The 20,321-nt window shown below is 39.5% G+C and overlaps 2 protein-coding genes across 4 annotated transcripts in view; one reads left to right on the top strand and one right to left on the bottom strand.

Moving 5' to 3' along the window:
* Window positions 1-261: 261 nt before the first annotated feature.
* On the top strand, window positions 262-8,637 carry smyd2b (SET and MYND domain containing 2b). The gene is made up of 12 exons (XM_041975974.1): window positions 262-438; window positions 1,243-1,306; window positions 2,055-2,165; window positions 2,246-2,306; window positions 3,370-3,494; window positions 3,600-3,667; window positions 4,141-4,243; window positions 4,845-4,955; window positions 5,104-5,224; window positions 5,531-5,705; window positions 6,898-7,006; window positions 7,127-8,637. The coding sequence occupies exons 1-12, from the start codon at window positions 269-271 to the stop codon at window positions 7,205-7,207; spliced, it is 1,299 nt and encodes a 432-aa protein (XP_041831908.1). The 5' UTR covers window positions 262-268; the 3' UTR covers window positions 7,208-8,637.
* Window positions 8,638-8,689: 52 nt separating this feature from the next.
* Window positions 8,690-20,321, bottom strand: part of LOC121633750 (tyrosine-protein phosphatase non-receptor type 14-like) — a 33,160-nt gene continuing 21,528 nt past the window's right edge. For all 3 annotated transcript variants that reach the window (XM_041975971.1, XM_041975973.1, XM_041975972.1), the window contains exons 7-20: window positions 20,162-20,249; window positions 19,970-20,058; window positions 19,780-19,867; window positions 19,520-19,602; window positions 19,240-19,300; window positions 18,733-18,811; window positions 16,963-17,429; window positions 15,606-16,868; window positions 14,083-14,223; window positions 13,016-13,234; window positions 10,428-10,556; window positions 9,974-10,208; window positions 9,695-9,858; window positions 8,690-9,550 (exon numbers count right to left, since the gene is read on the bottom strand). In XM_041975971.1, coding sequence (XP_041831905.1) covers window positions 9,422-9,550; window positions 9,695-9,858; window positions 9,974-10,208; window positions 10,428-10,556; window positions 13,016-13,234; window positions 14,083-14,223; window positions 15,606-16,868; window positions 16,963-17,429; window positions 18,733-18,811; window positions 19,240-19,300; window positions 19,520-19,602; window positions 19,780-19,867; window positions 19,970-20,058; window positions 20,162-20,249 — 3,235 coding nt within the window. In that variant the 3' untranslated portion in view covers window positions 8,690-9,421. The remainder of the gene's footprint in view (window positions 9,551-9,694; window positions 9,859-9,973; window positions 10,209-10,427; window positions 10,557-13,015; window positions 13,235-14,082; window positions 14,224-15,605; window positions 16,869-16,962; window positions 17,430-18,732; window positions 18,812-19,239; window positions 19,301-19,519; window positions 19,603-19,779; window positions 19,868-19,969; window positions 20,059-20,161; window positions 20,250-20,321) is intronic.

Below are 20,321 nucleotides of genomic sequence, written 5' to 3' on the forward strand. Positions count from 1 at the left end.
GGCACTGGCAAATTGCAATGCCTTTTTTAATTAACTAATAAATAAATAATGTCCCTCTCTGTTCCCACTTTCCTCTTTTATCCAAGTCAGACAGACAGATATTAAACCACAAAGATCGTCTGAATATGTAACTATCCAGGTCAAACAGTTCAAACTTTAGGTGCTGTGATTAGACGAGGAGGAGGAGGAGGGCGACGCCCCAACACTTAAAGTGCCACATCCCACTTCTCCCCTAAAGTCCAAATTCATTCTGCAGGGAGACGGCACGATGACTGGCAGCATCGCGGGACTGGAGAGGTTCGACAGTCCGGGAAAAGGACGAGGTCTCCGCGTTACCAGACCTTTTAAAGTTGGGGAGCTCTTGTTTTCGTGCCCGGCGTATTCATTTGTGCTATCAGTCAAAGAGAGAGGCTGCTGTTGCGAGTTCTGCTTCACCAGGTGAAATAAAGCCCTAAAATTAGTATCTCGTATCCTGAGACAACTTTTGTTGTGACAGTGATGTAGTGTGTCTAATTATTCTGCGACGCTTCATTATATTTCTCATAATTAAAATGTATTGTCTCTACAAACCTGATTCTCTGAGGGGTCGTTTTGACTATTAAAAAGCACACATGGCTCTGTAAAACTGCCTCCCCTTAAAATCTATTTTGGTTATGAGTGTGTCTCATCTTTCTGGGTGATGCTTAGATCGCTTCTTTCACAAACCTAATAACCTCTCTTGGAGAATATGAATGGCACCATGATGATTTTCATCTAGTTCACGCAAAAGTGTGGGTGTGATTAATTAGAGGAATCAGACAATAGTCCAGAAGTGATCTCAAGAGTGAGAGACTTGAGATATTAAGTGTCTCAAAATTGTGGACTACTTTACTGTTTCAGTGTGTTACAAAGACAGCTGGTCCATGATAAGGTCAGCTCTATTAATACCACAGAATGTTTTAAAGCCCTTCATTGCTATCAGTTACTGCAACCCACCAGCAACTGCTGTTTCCTGTCTCTGACCGCAGAAGCAGGACAGCTAAATGTCCATGCACACATTCAACACAGCTAGATACTGTTACACAATCAGACATGTACTTACAGACTCTTTGGCTTGAATGTTTTCAGTCAGTGAGTTCTTGTGTGTGGTGTTTTAGTGTTGTCAGTCTTTTATAACAGATCTTATCAAGATGGATGAGGTTCCTTAAGTGCCTACTTAATGATACTCTGCATATTATCTAAAAAAGCTTCTTTCTTTTGTAGGAAAGAGGGCTTGGCAAGATGTGGGAAGTGCAAGAAAGCTTTTTACTGCAATGTAAAGTGCCAGGTAGGAAATTAAGTGACACAGTTCCTGTGAGATTTTTTTAACTGTGGATGCAAACTTGGTCAGAACTTTGATGCCCCCCTTAGTTTGCATCCTAACAATACTAGTGATCTGCTCACACCATGTCTCACATATCATATCACTCCATAGTATACTATACAGGTTCATTGATTCCTGTCATTTGCCATGCACTCATAATGCAGATGACGTGGTGGTATTCTTTCCATTGGTGCCACCATAAATCTTTTACATAGCTAGTGCTAATAAGTGTCTAAGTTTACTTAACTTCATTCATGCCTTTTGTATTTCCTTGTCTGAACAGATCACAGCATTAGTATGACTGTGGTTACAGACTCTAACCTGTCATTATTTTTTATGACTGAATTTGTTTGGTTTTGTGTGTGTTAAACTAAATAACAAGTAAAGTTATAATCAATGTCATTTCCAACAAAAGAGATCATTGATAGTGAGCAATTTAATTTATTTGCATAGAATACTGTACTATTGTGAAGTGTGCCTGCAGTGTTGTTTATAAAATCAGAAAACTCGGTCTAAGCCATCAGTGAACAAGTCAGCTTGCATATTGAGAGGGCAAAGTGATGATTTACGCAAATCTGGTGTCACTTAGGAGTTGCCAACTGTTAGGTCTTCTGCTGTGGTCGGTTACAAACTGAATACTTCTCTCTGCTAAGTGTACTCATGTTTCAGTTTAAACTAAAAGGCGTCTTTGACTGTGTATATTTGTCTGAAGAAAGGAGATTGGGCCATGCACAAGCTGGAGTGCTCAGCGATTAATGCATTTGGAGACAACTGGTGCCCATCAGAGACATCTCGGCTGGTGGCCCGGATCCTCGCTAAGAAGGTTTGACACTTAATGACAGTCCATGTACTTCTAGAGTACTGTCTGGTACATACTGTGGTAAACATGGCTATTCTATGCAGAAAATGCAGAAAGATCAATGTGTGTCCGAAAGGATGATGCTCATCGGAGAGATGCAGTCACGTAAGTGATTGCACTTCTTGACACTTGACTGCATGGGGGCATGTAAAGTTTGCCAACTGTGGTGTTGGATCAAGTTAATTTCAATATTGAATAATTTAGAATTAAATTAATAAAATTAAAAATGCTTTATTTATCCCCCGAGTGAAATTGTAATATTGTAGTGTTTTTTATTTGTTTGTTTGTTTGTTCTTTTCTTTTTAATTAGAATTAGCTAATAATTAATTGACACTCATACTATGGGTCAAAATCATAAAATCATACTGGGTATTAACTTTTCGTTACAGTCAAGTTGTGACAGGCTAAATTTAGTCAATTCTGTAAATGACAAATGGAAATTTATGGGGTGCAGTTCAGGTGAGTCCAGCCTCAGTGCTTCTCTTATACACACACACAGCTTGGGGCCAAACACTGAAAGTTTGACAATGATAAAGAAAATTATTTAAGGAGGAAAAAAAGTGATACTGTAGCTACAAAAAGCCAACGGCTGGTTGGTAAAGACGGAAAACTGAAACTGATAAACTTACTGTTTGGTATAGTGAGGAAATGAGCCATGGGTGCTCACAGTTATATCAGACAACTGGTCAAAAGGACAAGACTATAGTACTTACATGTTTGATCTGACTGGTAGTGGACCCTAAAAACAAACTATGAATCTGGCTTAGTCCTTAATGGCCTACAAGCAAAGATGTTGGTAACTGAAATGTAGCTTAATTAGGGGGTACAGTACTTTGTAGCACCTTACCAAAACTGAAAATAAAGGGGCCAGTGCGAAACCCAGTGTTGAATGGTGACCAAAAAAGCCATGTTATGTTCAACCACCACATATGGTCAACAGATTTAGCATCTTTTGGCATCAATTCTACATCTCTGAAACTTTTGGAGGAATGTTAATGATTTTGATGGGTGTGCTGTGTCTGAATTCCCCATTATTGTCTAGTTTAGTTGAGATCTAGTGGGTTTGGTGGCCATGCAATGCATGCATGCTGTTCTTAACAAAACACTATCAAAAAGACATCTTTGAACAATAACATGAAATCCAAATGTTTCTCCCTGACTATACCAGATATGGAGGATGAAGATAATGAGAAAAGAGAGCGAACAGAGGCAGACATTGCTGGACTGCATCGCTTTTACTCCAAACATGTAGAGTTTCCTGACCACAAAGACCTGCTAACACTCTTCTCTCAGGTACCACACACACACACTGACACACAGTAGATTTATGCTTTTTTCTAACCATTACAATTTGCTTCTACATATTTTTTCACACTCTTCCATGTGCTTTTTTAACAGATTGCTTGCAATGGTTTCACCATCGAGGATGATGAACTTTCCCACATGGGAACTGCAGTCTACCCAGAGTAAGAAAGAGATCTCACTTGTCTATTTACGAACACAATTTATAAGTGCAGCAACATGGTGAGAACACTTTGGGAACATGTAATCATCTTAATGCAGGCATGCACCGCTACAATTAGCCATGTTTGTTTGATATGAAGGTCAGTATTCAGAGCAACACATACTGTATCCAGATAAGCCTTTCTGTCAACTCTCATTGTACATTATCTTGTGCAGTTGGTCCTTTGATGATAAAAATGGGTTTAAAATTGTCAGTTGAAAGCTCTGCTCTTTGTCTATTTCCAACCACATAGATAATAAAACAGTTGTTAACTTTTTTCAGGGACCCTCAAGATTTGAGTGTAGTTGCAGCATGAAGTGAACACCACTTAAAGCAGTAATGTTACTGTATTTAGCAAAACTATGCCACGCTTCTCTTATTTGATCCATTTAAAGAATTTATTTAATTTTTTTTTTTATCTGTCTCTTTCTACAGCGTGGCATTAATAAACCACAGTTGCCTTCCCAGTGTCATTGTCACATTTAACGGGACATCAGCTGATATTCGGGCAGTGCAGGACATGAAACCTGGAGATGAAGTGAGGAAAAGAGACAACTGGGATCAGAGGGGGCTGGATCTTGTTCTTGATTGTATTTCTAGTGTGCAACGGAGGGAGCTATGCTTCTTGTGTTCTGACAGACAGCATGCTAATCATATTAGGTGTCTTTGAGTTCAGTTAATATTTCTTAAAGGAAAGAGACAAACAATCTGTCTAAACTTAATTCAGAGCAATTAATGCTTAATGTTCAAATTTTCCTATTTGATTTCTAATTTCTCATTATTGACATGAATTTGAGTTTGATAAGTTACTAGTGAAATAACCTGAGAGACAATATAAATGAGAGACTTTGTCTTTGACCTGGCGCTTGTATGGAATGACTGGAAGGCAAAGACAGGCATGTGAAGAGATGAGTGGTGAACCACAGCACTGCTGATGTGCAGTAACAGGTTAATGGCATGTCAAAGACAGCAGGGTGCCTGCGTGTGTTTGTGTGTGGTTAAAAGTGGGGATGTGGTCGCGAAGTTATTTTCAGCATATCTGGAATTACAAACTATTTGTCAGCAGACAAAAGGAAGGATGTCAAGGACAGAGAGTGCTTTATTTTCTATGTGTAAGCTATTGTTTTATCCCTTTCTAGGTGCTCATCAGCTACATAGACCTCCTCTATCCAACAGATGACCGCAATAACAGGCTGAGAGAGTTCTATTATTTCACCTGCGACTGCTCAGAATGCAAAAACATGTCTAAAGTAAGAGCCAATCGAAAGTGAAGGCTGAATTCACTAGGTGCTCTTTTGATGCATACAAGTTTATCTAGATTTTCTTATTTATGAGTTGAATTTAAAACTGCTTCTTTTATTGTCGAACTGGCATGCTCTGTCTCCTGTCCGACGATAGGATAAGGCAAAGCTGAAAGTACGGAAGCAGAGTGACCCCATCGAGCCACAAGTCATCAGCAACATGGTGCGCTATGCCAAGAAGACTATCAAAGAGTTCCGGGACCTCAAGGTTGTTAAAAATATCCTTTAATGCAAATTAATGTCCTCATCTTTTGTGTTTTACAACTCACCCATTCCAAAATAAAATAGATACAGGAAGGAAAGAAAGAAAATTAAAAGTGTTTGAGCCTTTTGTAAGTCAATATCCCAGCTTCTTCCTCTATGCTTTATATAAATCTTAATTTATTGATTGATGTGGTAAATAATACATATATGATTCATGCATATTTTTTAAATGACATCACTCATCACCAAAACAACATGCAGACTTTATAAAGTTAAATTTCAGCTCAGCTCTTGTGGATGCAGCCTTGACTTGTTAGCACCTCCTAGTGAGCTGCTGGAGATGTGTGAGCAGAGCTTGGAGGAAATGGGATCTGTCTTTGGTGACTCCAATGTGTACATGCTCCACATGATGTACCAGGCCATGGGAGTTTGTATTTACATGCAAGACGCAGACGGAGCCATTAGATATGGAGAGAAGATCCTCAAACCTTACAGGTACTAAAAAAAGTTTTAAAAATGCACAATTTTCTCCTTTTTTTCTATTACATTTTTTTAAATTGAGATTTTCAAGTTCCCCAGTTTAATTACTTGCAATGATGATAATAATCTCATATGCATATGGTTTTATTCCACTGATAGAAAATTGGTGTAATTTTGATTGCTCAAGCTATGATTTTGATATTGATGTATCTGAATTTCTTTGTAGTATTATTAAAAGATACTTTGTGCTGTTTTCTGTTTATATGTCATTATATTTGGGCATCCCAACAGTCCTATCCTAGTACTTTTTCCTATAGTATTTTGTGTTTCTGTGTAATCATTATTATCTTATCCGCTGGAACTGAAATTTTCAATCTGCATTATGTGCTCATTTCTGTAAGGAATTCTTCATTAAGTCTCTTTTGCTCTGTCAGATTAGTGAAAAGTTCACAATTATAGGTTTATTTTTTACCACACATAGTAATCTGTAGATTAAAACCTGGACAGTTTTTTTCTGTATTTAAACAAAAATTTAAAAGCACTTGAACTATGGTAAGTTATTATCTTAATATAATGTAACTGAGGAGATGTCATGGTGATACTTATTAGTTAAAAATATCACAACAAATTCAGTACATTTGAAAAATTGCCTTTAAAGAGGCTTTAAAGATTTAATTTAAAGGCTATTAGACTGTATGTACATCTAGAAGAGCATTTCAACAAAAAAACTAAGCTACGAGGCATTTTCTACCATATTTATTTAATCCATTTTCTAAATTGAAATATAAAGTATATTTTTTTAATATTTTGATTGATAAACGTCATTGTGACACATTATATTCTTGCAGACTCATTTCTAACAGATGAAACTTTCTGTGGGTTAAAAGCTGTGTGGACACCAAAAAGTCTGTTATAACATTGTGTTGTGACTCGTTTTGTGACACTTTTAAAATACAGATTAAATGTGTAACCAAGACTTTGTGGCAAAAATACCCCTGTTCCCTTAAGCAAATGTACATCTTAAACATTTCTAAACTTACTTCATCAGTTAGTTAAAAGATGGTATGTGAACGATTCATTTGGGAAAAAAAAAACTATGGTAATCGTGTTTGGGATTTCTCCATCATTTAGATTATCTTAAAATTGCAAAAAGCTTTAGGTTTTGTATTTATTTATTAAAAAAATGTATGCTCTATGTCTATTGCAGCATTCTGTATCCACCCTATTCCTTAAATGTGTCATCTATGTATCTGAAGATGGGCAGAATCTACATGCAGGTGGAGAGGCACTCTGCAGGCATCAGTGCTCTCAAAAAGGTAAATTCACCTGCTGAATTTCCAGTCTAAGACTCATACACACAGGTTTAGTATTAACAGAGAAGTAAATAATGTGCTTTTAAATGTTGGAAAACTACTATTTGTTTCTCATATGCACAGGCAATGGCTATAATGGAGGTGGCTCATGGGAAGGATCACCACTACCTCACAGAGCTGCTCAAAGAGATGGCTCAAAAATGATCACAGCCAATCCCTGCGGACTTCATACACTCCTTTGACTGTGAGCTTTGAAGAACTGTAGGCCTTTTCTTTTCTCATTTTGTAATCAATATAAAAAGAGCCTTTTTGATTTTATGCACATTTTTTAAATATATTTCCTAATTTATATTTTGTAACAAGTCGGCATTTAGTGTGTAGTTATGAGAAGTGCTCTTTTTCTTTTAAAAGACATTATAAACAAAGTGATGAAAAAGCTAAGATGAGAACAATTTCATTGTCTTGTGACTGACACATCAGCCGAACCCTGTTAACCATCAGAGTGAAGTTGTTTACAAATGTGTGCAGGTCAATGCAACAAAACTCCTGTCATCCAACTGGACAGCAGCCTTCCCCACAAGGGGGCTGTGGAAGCTGCACAATATTGTTCCTCCATCACAGAGGATGGTTGGAGCACTGTTTGCATTTACACCTCGTGTCTGTTCGGCACTAATTAGGGTTTCTAATGCTGTCAGAAAAGTCCTCAAATACACACATTTTATCAAGTAAAAAATACATTATTTAAACATTCACAAAAGAGACGATTTTGAGACCACAGTCTTAAAGAAAATAAGGCTTTAATTGCATAATAAGCAAGTACAACCGCTTCATACAAGTCTGGGGAGAGAAAACATGACTTAATGCACTCAAAATGCATATACAAAAAATATGTACACATTAATTGAAATGTATTTGGGGGTTCTGCCACAAAAGAAAGCCAAAGGGGAGAAGAATTAAATATAAACAAACCATGGAATGCCATGTGAGAAAATACTGTTTAAGAGAACAGAAGTGCATAAAGCTTATATTTATCTGAGAACATATACTGAAATATATACATTGAAAAATAAAAATGCATGCATAGTTTATTATGTTGCGGTATTTTAAGGGTACCAAGTCAAGAAAAGACACAATTTAAAATGCTTTCACATGCCCATTATGTACAGAGTTTTGTTGGACATGGCTGATTTAATGTAACATGCAAAAGATTTAGGAATATTTTTTTAAAAAGCTCTGGGAACACTGTTAGCTATTGAATTTTGATCAATATATTAGAAATGCATTTGTGCTTCTTTTTTGTGGCAAAGTCTGTTAAGAGTTTTTTTTTCCTTCAAAGAAAATCCCAGATTTAACCTTTTTTTCTGCCAAATCCAAACCTGAGCATTAGGTTAAGGATCTAAGGTAAAGGTGACGAAATGATTTGACCTCTGGAGGCACAGAATAACAAGCTTCTATGTGTTACACATACAGTAAGGCACAATGATACAATATATACAGCATTTACTGTATAACCTTTATATGTATCTCCAGTTTGGAGACAAACCTTTATGTTTTGAAATGCATTAAGGTAACAAACATGGTAAGACACATGTGGTTGCAAGAAGCCATGATCCAATAAAACAAGAGGCTTTTGAATTATACTATGTGTGTTTGTGAGTGTGTTTTACTAGAGAAAGAGGGGGTTTATTAATGTTGCAGTTGGTGCGTCTTCACAAGAACAGTGGGAGGAATCTATGCAACACTTTACAAAAAACAGTAGCGTGGTTTAAGACAAGTTCAGATCAACAACAAATAAAAAATAACAATTAGAAAAAAATTTAGAACAGTTATTTGAAGGAAACTTTTGCTTGGCAAACTCAAGAGTGTAGAGTAAAAAGTCCTTTTGCTGCCTAGGCAGCATTATGCCATGATGCCATGTCTAAGAATGGCTAAAAAAGAGAGAGACACACAAAGAGAAATGAAGCTGGCAAAAAATCTCTCTGAACTGAAACTGAGATCTGATTTTCTCAACGTGTTCCTTTAGAAAAGTCAGGAACATACAGGCAGGCCACACTGAAAGAAACATTCACAACTGCAGTCAAGACAAGCTGCTTGTTTGCCTGAACTGCCAGGACAACATGTATGCTTGACAGAAAAACCAGATTCAAGATGAAGAAGAAATAAAGAGCTAAATGTGAATACACTGATGAGGAGAAATGGTTGATTTCTACACGGGAATACACAATTTCTCTTCTCCCTTGAGGTGGGCTTGTTTGAAAATCCCCTACTACTTACAAAACCTCCCCAACAGAAAACTCGAATGGATCTCTGTTTCTGCTTCTCCCAGATCTCAGTATACTTTTCTACAGTCCTCATGCTAAGCTGAAGTACCATTTTTACCATGTAGTGTCATTGTTCCACATCATGTCAGGACCAAGTTTAAATGAGGCGGGAATTCTTCAGGAACTGGATGAGGACCTGATAGACAAACTTATACTGGGAGATGGTCTGCACCATCAGCATCCTCTGTTGCCTCAGCTCTGATAACATGGTTGGAACCTCCACTGGCTGAAAAGGAAAAAGAAAAGATAGAATATGATTATTATCTGTGTAGCTTATGGTTCATTTATTACACAGAACATTTAGCAAAATGGTCAAAACCCATTCAGACTGCTGAACTTGCAGCACTGGCTGCAGCCACTATACACACACCTCATTGTGCTCCAGGCAGCTGATCATGAGCTCAGTCAGAATGACCACTCCAGTGCGACCCACCCCAGCGCTACAGTGCACCACCACAGGAGGATTCAGGCTCTTTGAGGTGTCCAGCATGGAGTTAGTGTGTCTCCTCACAGACTGGATCTCCTCTAAGTATGCTTCAGAAAGAAGAAGCAGGAAGAAAGAAAAGGAAAGAATTTAGACATTGGATAATAAAATTTCTACGATCGTTTTAAAAAAAAGTGCATGTCACTGGGAGATGTTCACACTCACAGAGAAATCCAGTAACATATTCAGGACAGCCCTGCTCCGGCCAGTCAGTGTATTGCAGGTGCCAGACTGTCCTCTCCTGGCCGGATAACAGATGTTTGACCTTTAACCCCGTGGTAGCAAAGCAGCCAGAGTCAGTGCGGAATTTGGTGGTCACCTTGAACTTGCCGTGAGTGGCTGAGTTGTGTTTGGAGCCCAGTTTGGGCCAGTAGCGATGACTCTTGGATCTCCCACCTTCCTGGAGGGGAAATTGACAAGAGCAGGGTGAGAAGTGACTCAGGTGACGAGACAGAAATACAAAAAGGAAAAATGGAGGAAAGTAGCAACTTATGCATAAACACATGCATACACTGACACACACTCTCACTGTCATCCTGTTTCTAACACCGGGACAGCCAGCTGTCAGCAATGGTAAGTGGTCCACATCTGTAAGTTCTCTATGGCTATGTGTAAGTACCTCCTCTGCAGTAACCATGGCAATTACATTGACCCCCTGCTCCCAGACCATCTGCCAGAAGTCAGCACAGGTGTTGGCTAATGGGCCTTGGGTGGCAATGTAGTGCCACTCCTCCCCTCTGATCATAACCTGGGGAAACACACACAGAGAATCAATTAGTGGACAAACAAACAAATCAACCTAAATATATGTAAACAAACAAATTAGCTAATCTGTAAATACATTTCAATCAAAGTAAACAGCAAAAAACAATTTATACAGACGTTACAGTATGCTTAAGATAATATTGACAACACATCGACCACTAGAGGGCAGTACAAGGGGGTCTGACCTCAACCTACATTCTTTTCCTTGATCACCTGCTTTTTTTCCTTTTAAATCTTTCTTCTGTTTTCATCAGTGATAATCATAATGCTACACACAGCGCGAAACCTTTCCATTTTCAACACACTCACACGCTGGCATTACATAATAAGCATCTCTCAGCTGATTCCTCAAGCCACCTCGTGATTGTAAACTGTATAGAGATGGATGACGAATGAACAAGGCTTTTAGTTCTGCTGCACAAACCTTAAATGGCAGGGTTGGAATAAGTAAACACCTAGAAAACGCAATGTTACAGAGATGCTTTGAAAAATCACACCAGATCATCAATAAAGTACACATGGTGAATGTAAACTTATGCATACCCACAAACCAGTATGAATACCCTGAATTCTGCTTAACATGAACAGAGGACGAGTGAGAATAATTCAGGTTGCTTAAGAGGGTTGGAGTTCGGACAACATTCTTTGGGAATTCCAAGAGCTCAGAGCTTAAAGGCCCTAATAGCCTTCAATAGCTGCCTTTCATCCTCTCCTCCAAGCCATTCCCTTCTTAGAAACGGCCACAACAGGGGCTAAAAGAAAACTCAAATCATCAAGATTATACTCTATATAAACATGTTACATTTTATGGGTGTTGCAAGTATTTTCATTATCGCTGAAACTGAAAACTAACTTGACTGCAATTCAGGATTTCTTTTTCGCATAGCAAACATACAGTTTAAGCCAACAGATACAACATATATGTTTTGGATATTATATTAGAACCCTTTACCGCTTGAGATTTCTGTATAAATATTACCTAAAATGTTGTCAGACTACCACACAAACCCTAAAAGGAAAAAGAAAATCTAGCTAGACAAACACTACTAAATTCAGTTATTTATTTATGGAATAAAAGTTACGTAAAGCTGCTAATCTGTGAATGGCTAAAGCATGGACCTCTATAACTGGCAGTTAACTTGAGTTAGATGACTTCAATCAACAGGATGACAATCAAACATGAGGAGGAGCCCTGCTGTGTTTGAAGAACAGGTATCAAAGCTTGCTGCCTAAATTAAAACGAGTTTTAAGTTTGTTGCTTATAAGACTTATGAGACAGACTGTGTGCAAGTGGAAGAAATCCAAGATCACTGTTACCCTCTCAAGAATTGGTCAACCAACAAAGATACATCTATCTCAAGGAGGGAGATATGGTCTGAGGTCACACAAAAAAAAAAAAAAAAAAAAAAACTCAGAATAGTCTTTAAGCACCAAAAAGGATTATTTTTATTGTGCAAATCTAATTTCTTCTATTTCCTTGCTTTCCTCACTTCTTCCAATGAGAATGTAAGAGATGAGAGGATTAAGAAGCACAAAGAGCCAATCCATGCTTCCTTAAATCAGTATGGCATCACTATATAGTTTTTGCAGAGGGACAAGTTTTATGGGGTACGTCTCTTGGTGAAACATCCCTGCATACGTTACACCTATGTTTTCTCACTCTCAGCTTTTCCAAAGGTCTCCTCTCTCTTGTCTTTCAGAAGGTGTACAATATTCAAGACACAAGAGAAAAGGGGACAAGAGGAAGAAAAAGTTAGTTTAAAGAAGAAGTAGATAAAGTCTGTCTAAATTTTCATGATCTCCATTAGAAGATCTAGAAGAACACCGGGTGCATGGCAGGGCTGCTAAGAGAAAGTCACTGCTTTCCAAAAACACAGCTGTACTTATAGAAGACTGTTTAAAATATGTTTGTGAATAACGATTTTATTTTTATTTTATTCATTTAGTTAACAGGAAAAGGGAACATTAGGGTGACCCTGCATTGGAAAGAAGAATAAGGATGATAGAAATATTAATAAACACTGCTACAAAAGTGATTTTATTAGACCTAAAATCAGCAGATGAAACCAAAACATAACCTCTGAATGGGGAAAAAAAGTGTTATGTTTAGAAAAATATTGAAGCCCTAAAACCTTGTCCAATTTGTCAAATGATGTGGTGGCAGTATCATGGTTTGGATCTAGTCCACTGTATCTTAGCCAAAAAGGCCGCAAATTCTAAAGAAAACCAGTCTAGATGATAAAAAAATTTGATAATATCTTAGTATATATCAAGAAAAAATACTGAGAACTATAACCTTTTCATACATCTTTTGTTCAATGCAGAAAATGCATAAAAAAAAAGAAAACTTTACATCTGTTGTAGTAGTAGTCTGTCACATCGATGTAAAAATAATAATGATCATTCTACTTTTTTATTACATTTTACCCCATTAAAACACACCTTGATATGTGATGCGTTGATGTAACCCGTGTTGTTCTCCTTGTTGGGTACAAGCTCAACTCGATTCTCCTCGTAAGGGACAACATCACGGAAACGGTTGCGCTCAGTGTTTTCAGGCAAGGTTGCGGACGTGAGAATGCAGTCTGCCCTCTTCTTAGGCACCTGTTCATACTCAGTGAAGACTCGCTCTTCCTCTAGCTTCAACTCCAAAGTCTTACACTGGAGTGACAGACAAGACAGAAATGAGGAGTTAGTCAAGGTTTTTACTTGTTTTTTTTTTTACCTAAACCCAATAGATTATTCAGACCATGAGAATCCAGCAGTTATATTTTAATACTGGACCACACTTCTAAACTCAACACTAAACACCCATTTCAATGCTGACTTCAATATGAAAGAACTCAAAGCATCTGTGATTCAATAACACAGCTGTAAAAAGAAAAAAACAGCAGTGGTGGGTACTCATCCTGGTGGGGGTACATGTTTATTAAGGTCAGCCATGTAGAATATATTTCTGTCCCTCTTTTTCTGCAGCTCGATCACACTCTCTCGGGTCACATTCTTAACATACCAGCAGGCTGAGAGGCGATGTGCACCACCATGCCACGCGTTCCACAGCCCACTTAGAGGTTTGCCCCCATTAGCTTAGCAACAGCCAGGCACAAAGACTGGGTTTCACACCTCCCCACTCAAATAGAGAAAAAGCAGACTGGGAATTGGAATTCTTGTTTATGCAAGAGTTTGATTTTCTGGTTTATTTTAACAACCATTAAAAATGGAAAGAAATTTGGTTTAGAATTGTGTCTTTTCTTTTCTAAATTTGGCAATGAATCCCACTAAGTAAGCACAGTAAGAAACCCTGTTAAATAGTGGCACCAAAACATAAACCTAAAATAGTTTTAATATCATACTTTTTTTTTTGTTGTTGCATGTGAATCAAAAAAACTTTATGTGAAACTAAATAAATATTCAGCATATTTGATAGAAAAATCCATCATAATACAATAGCTGAAGTCATGAGATCTTAATAAATAACCAGTACTCAGTACTCTGAACAAGCATCTTACTCTTTCATCTGTAGTGGACTTGGTTCCTTCCCCTCCTGGACTCTCTGGGACAGGCATCCGGCCCACATAGAGTCCATTGAGAGCAGCCATCATCAGCGGTCTCTTCATGGAGTCCACAGACATCTTCTGTCTTTCCAGCGTCTTCAAGAGAGAGGAAAATCTTGCTGTCATGGTGACAGGTACTAGCAGCAATGCAAGTGACTGTGTGCATGCGCACAAACAAAACTGGGCGGGGAGTTTATATGTGCACGTGTGCCCGTTTTCTAGGGCAAATCTAGTCGTACCAGCCCACAGGTGTGAAATAACAAGCCCCAACTACAAAGCCTATTAAGAAAGACTTGCACCTTCTTATCTATCGCACTGCCTTCAGTTTACTTTCCCCCATTTGGCTCTTCACTCATTTTATAATGCTTTGTCTCTTTGTTCATGCCCACCTACCTTTCCTGCCTCCTTTTCTTTACAAACGGTGCACTCTTTCCATCATACTGACGGTTTTTCTCACAGCCAAACAACGACCCACATTGCACAGTGCCTCCTTCCACCAAGGATTACCTCTCCTAATCTGTGATGCTATTAAACCCCCAAGACTGCTCCGCCTCCATCATCCCCTGTGGCATAGTCAAAACAACAGCTTGGGGGTCAAAAGGGGCACCCTTTATGTGTAAGATAAACCAGCTGGTAGACATAGGGTTGAAAAGCTTTAGCATTTTGGACCAAAGTAAATAATTTAAGAGTTTCAGGAACCAAAATCACACGACAAAAATCACATCCAGGTATCCGTTATTTTATCAAACCTGGACCGTGGTGTAGTCTCAAGTTTTTTTTCTCAACAAAAAGCCGACCTACACAAGAACGTTCAACTCAACGAATAATCTGAGGGATTTGTATGGCTTTTAGCTGCCTGGGGGAATTCAGAGCCTAGTGCTACCTTCTTATGTGCTGAATCCCGGATTACTGCTAATCAGAAGCTAAGAAACTAGTAAGCAAACAACCAACCATAAAAAATGCACAAGTGTGATGGGCTCATTTTTCCAGGACACGATAATATTGTCCCCTTGTATTTCAGCTGAATCACAAATACTTACCACATATATCTCACAATTGTTTAACACTGTGTCTCAAAAAGTAATGAAATGATTGTCTAATCCTGTTTTCCCCAGTTACACCTCTGTGACAGAGAGTTTCCCAATCATTCTGTAGTGGATTGCATCGTGCCATCCAGAGATGTTTTCAACTGAGTAATTTACAGTCCAACTTGTAGTCAAGTTCATACATGTTCAGATTTAATCACCGCTTCCTTTAATGTTCTTTCCTGTGGTCAAACAGACTAGACTGAGAAGTGTAAACAAGCTTTGAAATTTTGAAAAATGTAAAACTAGATAATCTTGTTTTTTGTCCATCTTCATGTAAATAAAAAAAATATATAATTAAAATAAAAAATACAAAGCCAGCCTAAAACCAGAAGTGTAATTGTTAGTTTTACTAATGTTCAGCATGTGTAGATAAATAAGTGATCTTCTTACCCTCTGAGCTATTTCCCTCTCCACAATGCTGTCCTCCAAAGAGAACATCTCTGAGACTGGCCTCTCTTTGACTGGCTCCTTTCTTACTCTCTCCTTCACACTGGTCAGGTCTGGCTCTGAAATGGATGGACCTAAAACTGCTCCATTCACCCCACTCTGATCCCCTCTTGTCAGTGTCCCACCACCACCAACCCCAGGCATGCCAGCACCATGGCTCTGCACAGTTTTGAGTGCTTGATTGGGGTCAATTGTTCCCTGGTTGCAATGTGGTCCTTGACTGTGGTTTTGATGGGGAGTGGGGTTGTGATTGTGAGGGCGGATCTGAGCATCGGCAGGAGGTCTAGGAGGACCAGGGTACTCTGGAGGGGGTTTGTTTGGCAGTTTAGCCAGAGCGGCCTGGAGCTGAGCACTGATGCTGATGTCCTCGTTGAGACCTGGGATCTGAACATCCAGTTCAGGCCGCTCTTCTTCCTCCTCCTCCTCTTCTTCACTCTCACTACTGTGTATAAGCATTGTAGCATTGGAAAGAGTCTTTTGATGCTGGTAGGCCACTGTTGCTGGTGGTGTTACAGAAGCCTCAGGAGCATTCTGGGAAGTTTTCTGTATGGGTATGGACTCCTTTGGCTGCTGAGGTGGAGGTTGGGGTTGTGGCTGAGGCTGAGGAATGGTCTGAGGCTGAGATGGCATAGCATGTTCTCTGAGAGTATTCCTCCGATGAAGGGGAGCGTTCATGCTTTTCATGACTAGGCCCTCCATCCCACCCCCTCCTCTCATGCTGCTGATGACCTCCATGCTGTGTCTCTTGCCCAGAGTGGACCGGTGCTTAGCAGCTGCAGTTAATGGTTCACTAACTTCCTGCAGTGATTGGTGCACCACAGCTGAGCTGTCAGGCTGGAAGGTCTTGACTGATAGCTGCACCATGCGGGTAACCAGCTCTGGACTACTACCCCCAATGCAACGATGACGGTGGCTGGCAAGATCTGGCGTGCTGGTGGCTGGGCGGAAGGAGCTGGAAGGGTAAGGTGGAGGAGGTCGTGACATGTGGTTTCTCAGCATGTTGGCTGTAACTGCATAGTTTCCCATGTTGGCTCCCTGCTGTTTGGTGTTTGCCAGCTCAGGTGTGCTGACGGTATGGGAAATGGAGCTTCCAACACCGCCACTGTTGCCTCCACCTCCATTAACACAAGGTGACAGACAGGGACCCTGGCTACTTGGTGCTCCTCCCTGATGGGGGCCATGGGACACTGGCTTACTATAGCTGATCTGTAGATGAAAAAAATGTCAGATGTATTTAACCAAGAAGAAATACAAACTTTATTTAAAAAATTAAAAATAAACACATGGATTCCACTATTACCTGTTGTGCGTAAGGTCCAGGGCTGGGACCAGGCACGTGATATGGACCCCTCTCCCTCATTTCTGGCTGGCTATACACCAAAGTTTTGGGCTGGCTATAAGCACAGGCATTGCTAATGTTGAGACTGCGCAGTGACTGACTGTGGAGGTCATGGTGAGCGGGGAGCATGCGTCGCTTCTGCCGCATGACAGCATCATACTCTGGCGTTGGCCGATAGGAAGGAGCAATGATGGCACTGTGACGGTGACTGGGGATGTAGTCAGGACGCATGATTTCACTGCTGGGGATGCTGAGGTTGGAGGACCTGTGTGATGGTGGGATGAAAGTCTGGGAACGATTGAGAGAGCTGAGGCTGGGGCTGCTGTACATGCTTCCATTGGGCACGGTACCGTTTCGAAATGTTAGGTCCACCGGGCGATCCAGACTTGTCTCTGACTTGTAGTAAGGGTCATCATGGAAGATGCTGTCTGTAGGGCAAAGGAAAATAAAGGAATTAAAAAAAAAAAAAAAAAGAAACAAAAAATCTGAGTTCCGGAGAACTCTATGGGCTTAATTACAGCCTAAGTTAAACTATTGCAAGCAGCAGCAACTCAGACCAAAATAAGCACAGCACAACTAAGATGAAACCTTTCAAACATCATTATCTCAAACAAAACAGGTCAATTTAGACTTATTTTGTATCCTGTCTGCACAGAATTCTTTCTAACCAGAGAGAGAGTTGCTTGGTGATTTCTAACTAAGGAGGAAATATGAAGCAAAAGGAAGGACAGAAACTGTAAAGTCTGTCCTAGAATTTCTGCACTATGATTAAGAACCTGGTAGCACTGATGAAAAACAACATATAGAGGTACATTACATGCTGCAATCATTTACACTTGGGCATCTGAGATTTACCCAGGAAAAGGTCAGTTTACTAAAAGCTTTTTCAAAATAGCTCCGGTTAATAATCAGATTTTGGGGGTGGGCTTGGAAACATGATGCAAAGCTTTTCTCTAATGTTGAGAGTCTACAAAAAGTACATTTAGATTATTAAATATTCCTATATGATATAATTAAAAGCTTTAAACAGTGACAGAGCTGTATCTGCTATCTCTGCTTCCTTTAACTGGTGACCAGCTCCAAACACACTGATCAGAGCACCTAGTGATGAACCGTCAAGCTCTAAGCTCTAAGAAAAACATATATAAATAAAATGGCAGGAGAAAAAATAAGCAGCTAAATCTTCCTGCTGTAGTGATGTTTTCCACTGCTGTAGTTCAATCTTATAAAATACCAACCACATATAAAAATATTTTGACAGTTTATATTGACTAGTAATATTCCACGTTAAAGTAAAGGAGACACACAGTCTTGTTCCACACAAACGAATCAAAGTGTGATGCTTGAGGTCACACTGTGGAATGATCTCACACCCACACATAGTATCACACCCAGAATGTTTTTTCCACTCGGGTTTTATTGTAAAGCCGACATGAGTGAAGCTCTTTGGATTATAAGGCGTCTGAGTGTGTGAAACAGTCGATGAAAGGGTGAAGCACACATGAGGTCAGTGTTGTGCTTCCCCTAAAACATTGGGCTCTAATTGGCTGGGAGATTTTTAAAATACAAATGAGCTATGAGTCACACGCCTGATGAGAAAGACATGATTAGCAAACTCAGAATGTTTATGTCAGGGAGTCAAGAATCTTAAATCATAAGGTAGTTTAAGTGGTGAGATGGAAGACAGAACACTTCTAAATCTATCTCCGTGTGTCCATTTTGTACACATACCTTGTGAGCTCTGTGTGTCCTGATAATGCTCTCCATACTGGGAATGCACTGACTGGAAGTTACAGGATGGGGGTTGTGGCTATAGGAAGACAGGAAGGAACACAGTTAAAAGTTAAAAGTAAAGCTACTATCCTAGTCTTTGAGGCAGATAAACGTTACAGAGTCAGAAAATAGAGTAAGGCCAAAGCTTGGATTTCTCCAGTTGAAAGACTGATCTATTGTGCCACATTTAGCCTTTGCCATTGTCTGGCCTGCTGGGAGGGAGACACAGAAATCACTGCCTTTATTGTCGCACCGGAAGCAACACCCTTGTTAACTTTCCAATAACTCCAACGCATGTTCAAACCAAAACTCAATGGCACAACCAGGAGCTGCCCTGAGTGGGAGTGAGAGCTTGGGCTTAAATCTTCTATGCCTTGTCTCCTTGAACCATTTATACAGGCCAGAAGCATTCCCAAGTGACTGCTTGTTTTTAAGAGCATCAACACAAATACTTCTAAACTGTACCAGAGACAGACGGTGAGTCCAAGTGGGTCTCCTCCTGATTGGTGCAGGTGAGTGAGTGGGCCTACCGAGAAAAATGACAGCGTAAAAGATAATTCAACACAAACCAGATGATTATTCATACAACTGTAAGATCTGAATCACCTGGCTGATATTATATAATTAGTTTTGCTCTTACATATCCCTCAAAATACAGCTGAGCTAAACTAATAAAAATGAGCTGACAAACAATAGTGGATTCATTAGCATGCTAATGGCCTCGCTGAGCAGCCTCGAGACTCACTCTGCACAGATCTTGTTTTGTTTGTAGAACTTGTGCCTAGAAGTGAAAAGACGAGCAATGTACTTTGCCATTTCCATATCCTCCTGCAGACACACACACAGGGGAAGAAAAACATTGGCATTTTTACATAGCACAGACATTTTATTTACAGAAAAACCAAGCCTTAAACTTGACCCTATATTTCCCCCCTCCACCAACAAACCTTGTAGAAAGCATTTGAGTGTGAATGTGCAGAGACCACCTGCAGACACAACACTCACCATGTGAAAAATGATGGTGTCGTCTCTGCTTGTTATCTCCACTGTGATGGCTGACTTGTTGTGAGCTATGGTGCCAATGTCCTTCCACCTGTCATACACACAAACAAAAATGCAGATTTGAATTTTCCCACAACCTCATATTCACAAATGGGCTCAGAAAAAAGACAAAAATATATCATTAAACACTTACTTGTGGAGCATGATGGATCTCCCATTTCTGTGTTTGACAAACACTCCAATGAAAGACACACCAATGATTATATCATTAGTGTAGTTGTCCTGTAGAAAGAGAAAAAAATAGCTTAAAGAACCTGTTTGAGCTGTGGTAAATTAAAACTATTAATTGACTTTAAGCTGTGGCAGTTAAAAGTAAATGATCTACCTTTGCAGGAAAGCTCTCCTGGCCAAAGCCATCCAGTCTTTCCACCTCTTTGATATACAGCAGTTCTGCTTCAGCGGCCTGCATTCGACTGTAACGTGCAAACAAACTTGGTATAAGTCACAAGCAATCTAATTTTTCCCCTCTTTCTTTTCAATCTTGA

Source organism: Melanotaenia boesemani, chromosome 22, assembly GCF_017639745.1.
Source record: "Melanotaenia boesemani isolate fMelBoe1 chromosome 22, fMelBoe1.pri, whole genome shotgun sequence".
Taxonomy (NCBI): Eukaryota; Metazoa; Chordata; class Actinopteri; order Atheriniformes; family Melanotaeniidae; genus Melanotaenia; species Melanotaenia boesemani.